General features: G+C 34.8%; 1 protein-coding gene across 2 annotated transcripts in view; it reads left to right on the top strand.

Annotated features, from left to right (window-relative positions):
• acsl1b (acyl-CoA synthetase long chain family member 1b) overlaps positions 1–7,095 on the top strand; it is a 25,516-nt gene that overhangs the window by 9,305 nt on the left and 9,116 nt on the right. For both annotated transcript variants that reach the window (XM_016576200.1, XM_016576199.1), the window contains exons 4-7: positions 561–625; positions 3,296–3,397; positions 5,480–5,579; positions 5,836–6,011. In XM_016576200.1, the coding sequence (XP_016431686.1) occupies positions 561–625; positions 3,296–3,397; positions 5,480–5,579; positions 5,836–6,011 (443 nt within the window). The remainder of the gene's footprint in view (positions 1–560; positions 626–3,295; positions 3,398–5,479; positions 5,580–5,835; positions 6,012–7,095) is intronic.

Raw genomic sequence — 7,095 nt, 5'->3', positions numbered from 1 at the left:
TTCATCACTGTGTCTGTCACGAGACTGTTCCCCTTTTGGGCTTGAGCTGATGGTAAAACTAATGACATTATTTACTGTCTTTACATTTATTTTGAAAGCTTGAAGCTCGCGATTATGGTAAGGGGCGTTACATTTCCGACGAGTGCTTGCTGTGTTCGGCCAATCACAATGCACTGGGTTAGCTGGCCAATCAGAGCAGACTGTGCTTGTCGGAAGGAGGGACTTTGTAGAAAACGAAGTGTTTGAGAGAGGCGGGGCATAGAGGACCTACAGTAATGTACAGTATTTTAAAAAGAATGTGTTTTTTGAACATTAAAGCATGTCAACATATTCTGTTACACCAAATACACAAAATAATGATCTTTAAAAAAGCATCATAAGACCCCTTTAATATAAAGATCTGTGTGATAATATAGTTATATTTTGCAATGAAATGCTATATCAACCTGTGGTAAAGTGGTCAGCATTAATATATCTCATGATGCTGAATATATAAAAATAACAACAACAAAAAAAAAATCAAATTGGCCTGTATGTGATATCTTTATATTTCTTTTCAGAAAACGGTCCCTGTCTGGGATCCAGAAAACCAAAGCAGCCGTATGAATGGCTTTCATACTCAGAGGTAGGTTGATATTTCTGCTTCCATATCCATATATTCCATATTTCTGTTTTAATCCATACTTTTTGTAATTGATACATGCTTTTGTAATTATGTAAGTCTTCTGATATTTTCACTAACCTCACCACTTATGGAATGCCAAACCTGACAAAATTATAAATAAAAAAAATATATAAAAAATATACAAAGAAATGTAAAAATGTAAAATAAATAAATATATAAATAAATATGCGAAGAAAAGTAAAAAGCAAAATAATTATTTATACTTTTATTTCCTTATTTGTTTATTTCCCCCCACATTTTATTTATTTTTCTTTTATGTAGACATTTATTTATTTCCACTTTTATTTATTTCCACATTTATGTATTTATTTACGTATTTATTTCTATATTTATGTATTTTCAAATTGTATTTATTTCTTCATTTATTCATTTCTACATTTATTTATTTCTACATTTCTTTGTCCGTAGGGTAATGAGGAGGGCGTGTTTTTCCTCAGGAATAGTAATCAAGCGTACGATTTTCGGATAAACTCAATCGTGACATGTGCCAGAGCTCACGACGTTCCGGACCTTCAGAATCGCACCGTGTACGCCTGCCTTTAGATGGGCAATATGGCCAAAATCTTATATCACGGGTAGGGCTGTGAATCTTTGGCATCGCATTCTTAAAGTGCATTCACAGGATTATTTAAATGCTTCCCCTAAATTCTTTAAATGCTTAGTCAGGGGGCAAATTACACAGCAGCCTTTATAGTTACAGAACCATAGGTTAGGAAAAAAAACACTTTTGTCTATTGTTATGATGCTATGGCATGACATGGCATATGTGGAAATTTATGTAAAAAAGAGCTTTAAAAGTATTATGTATAGGCTAACATTTTGTCATCATTGACAAAATGTTTGTCATCGTAGCCATCATTTCAGAAGTGGCAGAAATGTCAAATTTAATAATTTTATGTATGTATATGTTATGTTATGTATGTTTATATTTATGTATTATTATTATTATTATTATATTTTTTTTTCACAAGGAATTATTTTCTTATCTCTTACTTTGAATTTTCTATAAGAAATCAAATACACTGCTGGAAATAATCAATCATTTGTAATCTATAATTTTTTCCTAATGGCAATTTTATGATGGTTTTATATACTACAAACAATTATTTCAAATGTCTGCACAGAGTAATAAAATAAAATATGAAATATATACTTTATAGTTTCTGTAGGCTACTGTAATACATTATATGTCAATTAGCACTGCATCATTCATAAATTGTATTTATTTATTGTGTTTATTGCCTTAACGTTTCACCAGTTCATTCTGCTTTTTTTCAGGTTAGCTGCAGCGATCGATGCCTTTGTCCATATTAGGCATTTTCTGGCACGATTTTATTTATTTATTGTGTTTATTGTATTAACGTTTCAGTTCATTCTGCTTTTTATACAGTTTAGCTGCAGATATAGCCTGGCACGTCTGCGCGAGATCACTTCTCTTTCAGTGCGAAAACTTAATTATTGATCTCATTTTCATAAAATAAAATGCTATAGTATTTAACTTTTCCTCTCCATCGGCGAATGATGATTCTGAAAGAAAACGCGCCAGAAGTCTGTTTGCTATAGCAACGAACCTACTTACATGATTATCAGATAAACCTCGTGCTCTTATTTCAAGGTTGTTGTTAATGCTGCTGTGGTTATTTTAGTTTCCTTTAAGGTTATCATCAATAATTAGAAAGCAGATAATTTATTAAATTCATATTTTGCAATAATATTTGGAAATCATGCATTTGTATTTTAACATATTTATATTTTTTATTTAGAAATAATTTTGTTCGATTTCTTATTAAATGTTAAGGTTATAATTAAAGGTTAGAGTGCAGATAATGTATTAAATTCATATTATTCAATAACTTGACCTCGGTGACTTAAATCAGCAGAATTCACAATGTTAAATCCATCAAAGAAAACGGAAGACACAAGAGTACAAATGCAGAACTGCCCCGTCTCTCACACTGGCGCCACACCATCCGCCCATCTTTATTGTTGAGCTTTGGGATTTATTATAGCTCACATTTACTGTTGTCTTAGCTCTCAAGTTAATAAGTTACCTGGTGCATTGGGTGATTTCATAAAAACGTAACATAACTAACATCTAGCATGCTGTAAAACCTGTGAAGTAATTCATACAGCGAGACATTATGTTCTTTCAAAATGCCTCATCTGTGTGTCATGTAATCAGTGCATCTGACGCACACCTGTAGAGAAGCTGGATTTGGATTTCAGACCTCTTAAGTGCAGGTTTCTGGTATGGTTGTAAAGGGTGCACTTGCACAGGTGGGTCAAACTGTAAAAAGGGCTTATGGGAACCTGTTTAACTGCTGAAGCAGTGTCAAATTTACATTCCTCACTTTGCTTCTTGTTAATAAGCTACATAGTTTGCACATGATACTGTATGCATGCACTGATAACCTTTAACATATGAAGTTCCTAATGGAAAAATAAAGTTCTTTGAATTGGAATTGATTTTAAACTATTTAAAGAAATAAGTTTATGGTTGATATGGATCTTTTGCTTTAATTTCTCCTTCCTCTCTGTGCACAGTGAACTGCATTTAACAAGTCGTTTTTTCTGGTTTGGTTAAGTTATTTGTCATTTCCTCTTCATCAGGTGATTGAGCGAGCAGAGAATTTGGGATCAGCATTTTTGCACAAAGGACACTCGAAGGACAGAGACCCCTACATCGGCATCTTCTCTCAGAACAGACCAGAGGTCAGAGCTACTAAATATGTGATTTATTACCCAAATGCATCTTTACACTTGTTTAGATTTTGACCAGATTTAAATCAATAATATAATTCATCTTAAAAGAATAGTTCACCCAAAATTAAAAACTTGCGGAAAAAATGTACTCACTCTCAGACCAACCAAGATGTAGATGAGGTTGTTTCTTCACTGAATTTAGAGAAATGTAGCATTACATTACTTGCTCACCAGTGGATCCTCTGCAGTGAATGGGTGCCGTCAGAATGATAGTCCAAACAGCTGAAAAAAACATCACAATAATCCACACGACCCCAGTCCATTAATTAACATCTTGCGACGTGAAAAGTTTGTAAACAAATCCATAATTAATGCGTTTTTAACTTCAAATTGTCGCTTCTGGCCTAAATACGAGTCCTCTATACATAATATTGCTTTCTCCAGTAAAGAAAGTCTTGTCTGAATCAGGAGAGAAATATGGGTAACACTTTACAATAAGGTTCCATTAGTTAATGTTAGTTAATGTATTAACTAGCATGAACAAACAATGAACAGTGCATTTATTACAGTATTTATTAATCTTTGTTAATGTTAGCTACTAAATATGTGATTTATTACCCAAATGCATCTTTACACTTGTTTAGATTTTGACCAGATTTAAATCAATAATATAATTCATCTTAAAAGAATAGTTCACCCAAAATTAAAAACTTGCGGAAAAAATGTACTCACTCTCAGACCAACCAAGATGTAGATGAGGTTGTTTCTTCACTGAATTTAGAGAAATGTAGCATTACATTACTTGCTCACCAGTGGATCCTCTGCAGTGAATGGGTGCCGTCAGAATGATAGTCCAAACAGCTGAAAAAAACATCACAATAATCCACACGACCCCAGTCCATTAATTAACATCTTGCGACGTGAAAAGTTTGTAAACAAATCCATAATTAATGCGTTTTTAACTTCAAATTGTCGCTTCTGGCCTAAATACGAGTCCTCTATACATAATATTGCTTTCTCCAGTAAAGAAAGTCTTGTCTGAATCAGGAGAGAAATATGGGTAACACTTTACAATAAGGTTCCATTAGTTAATGTTAGTTAATGTATTAACTAGCATGAACAAACAATGAACAGTGCATTTATTACAGTATTTATTAATCTTTGTTAATGTTAGTTAATGAAAATACAGTTGTTCACTGTTAGTTCATGTTAATTCAAGTGCATTAACTAATGTTAACATGCACAACTTTTGATTTTAATAATGCTTTAGTAAATGTTGGAATTAACATTAAAGGGATAGTTCACCCAAAAATGAAAATGTGATGTTTATCTGCTTACCCCCAGAGCATCCAAGATGTAGGTGACTTTGTTTCTTCAGTAGAACAGAACCGAAGATTTTTAACTCAAACCGTTGCAGTCTGTCAGTCTTATAATGGAAGTGAATGGGAATCACGGCTTTGAGAGTCAAAAAACATACACAAACAAAACCAAATTAAACCCTGCGGCTCGTGGCGATACATTGATGTGTAAAGACACGAAACGAGAAAACTGTGCAAGAAACTAAACAGTATGTCTGAACTGTCCTGAGCGCGACCTCGACAGCCGGCGCATGACGCGTCTTCTTCTTCTTCTTGCTTTACGGCGGATCGCAGTGCATTACCGCCACCTATCTCTCAAATGGACCATTGACACTCCCAATTGAGATTGTAGATACTGTATAGTCAATGGTCCAAATTTCTATATTAAATTTTTTTTTCTCATCTAGTAGCACAAGTTTTTTGAGTCTTTGTATGACCAATTGCGGGGGGGGGAGTTTTTAAAGCATTATTTGCTATTCCGTTTGGTAATGGTGCAGATATGACACACTTCACTTTTAAAAGATAAAAATTAATCTTTAATTTCAATTTAGATTGAAATGACAATGTTAAAATCCCCTGTCTTGAGTTTCTGCTCTATTTGGGACTCTGAATGTGTGACCCACAGATTACAATGAACAAATGTGTGTGTTTCCTTAATGTGCATTGTGCAGTTCATCTTCGAACTTTCGAGATTGCAAAAATTGTGTCACTAATGTCAGAAATCTTTCTTCAGTGGACGATTTCAGAGCTGGCCTGCTACACTTACTCTCTGATATCAGTTCCTCTGTATGACACCTTGGGCACAGAAGCAATAGGCTACATCCTCGAAAAAGGTATGTCAATTTTTCATGCAGTTTTATCTTGAGATAGTGTATTTAGATTAAGTTTGTTTGTTTATTAGTCATTGATTTAGTATGCATGCAGATATGTGTCTTACAGGATGTCCCTGTTGTCTTTTTAGTGGTGTTTGCTAGGTCACTATTAGATTTAGGGATTTCTAACTTTAAGTATTCAGCGTGAAGATCAAGAGGGTGTTTTTCCTATTTTTTTATTATTGTATCACTACATATGTTTGTGTGTGTTTTGCAGCCTGTATCTCTACAGTCGTATGTGACGTACCTGAGAAGGCCAAGCTGCTGTTGGACTGTGTTTCGGGCAGACAGCACACAGTCAAAACCCTGATCCTCATCGAAAACTTTGATGCTGATTTGGTTAGCAGAGCACAGCAGTGCGACATCGACATCATCAGTCTTAAAGACGCAGAGGTGAATAAACCGCAGATTGTCTGCTCAAATCTTTGCATAACCCCAGTGAATGCGGTCGATGCGTGTGTTTGTGTCTGGTGGGGTTTGTTTGTCTTGCTGTGACCCGGATCATGGATCAGCTGTGGTAACTGGGTGACCTGCATTACTGAACGCTTGCCCTCAGAGCACACTGACACTTCAGCTGCTATTTATAGAAAGCCCTTCAAACATACTAACTTATTAAAAAAAAAACAAGTATTATGTTACTGTTATGGAATTGTTTGAACTGTATGAATATCATATTCATGTACCATAGTATTAACTTCAAAGAATACCATAGAGTACCATATCCCCCCCAAAAAAAGGAACTTTTGGAAATTTTTGTTAGCATTTCAGAAGTGGTTTTATGTAAATCATCATAATTTAGCAATTACTCATGATTACATGGCAAAACATTTGACGTTGTTTAGATCTTTGTTGCTGTACAATTGTTATACTTACTTTTAATAGTTTTTCCTGGAACTTGCTTGCTTTACACCAGGGTTCCCCAAACGTTTTTGGTCAGCTGAACCCTTTTGCAGGGGCGGATTTAGTGAATTGGGGGCCCCAGGCAAAATATAGGAATGGGGCCCTATACATTTTCAACGCATATCCAATCGTTTGTGCGGAGAGTTGAAGCTAAAGCGCTCTGCAGCACATGGAGGCGCCAGCGCGATCACTTGCTTTTTTTTCTAACAGTGGAAACAACTTAAAACGCCGTCATTTTTGCTCATAAAGGTAAGAGTAATACATCATTCGTAACTGTAAAGGGCCTAGTTTTATTTGCGTGCACTCACAATATCAACAAAACGTTGTGCTTTTATAAAATAAAGAAAACAAACGCTTTCTGCCGTCTCGGTCTTGAACAGGAGCGCTTCACAATGATGAACCTAAACTCCGCGAATTGCCTCACAGACATGATAAAAAATGTCTTTAATTTAAAACGAAATAATTCAAATCGAAAATAGAAACTCTTTCATTATGTAATCCCTGCATTTCTCTCTAAAGGCACATCCAATTAGGAGATGGCGAGTCATTTTTTCATCACTATAATTGATGGAAGGCC

Source organism: Sinocyclocheilus rhinocerous, unplaced genomic scaffold, assembly GCF_001515625.1.
Source record: "Sinocyclocheilus rhinocerous isolate Xijiao unplaced genomic scaffold, SAMN03320098_v1.1 scaffold4219, whole genome shotgun sequence".
NCBI classification, from domain to species: domain Eukaryota; kingdom Metazoa; phylum Chordata; class Actinopteri; order Cypriniformes; family Cyprinidae; genus Sinocyclocheilus; species Sinocyclocheilus rhinocerous.
Note: the sequence above shows the minus strand (reverse complement) of the source record. Positions and strands in the feature narration are given on the sequence as shown.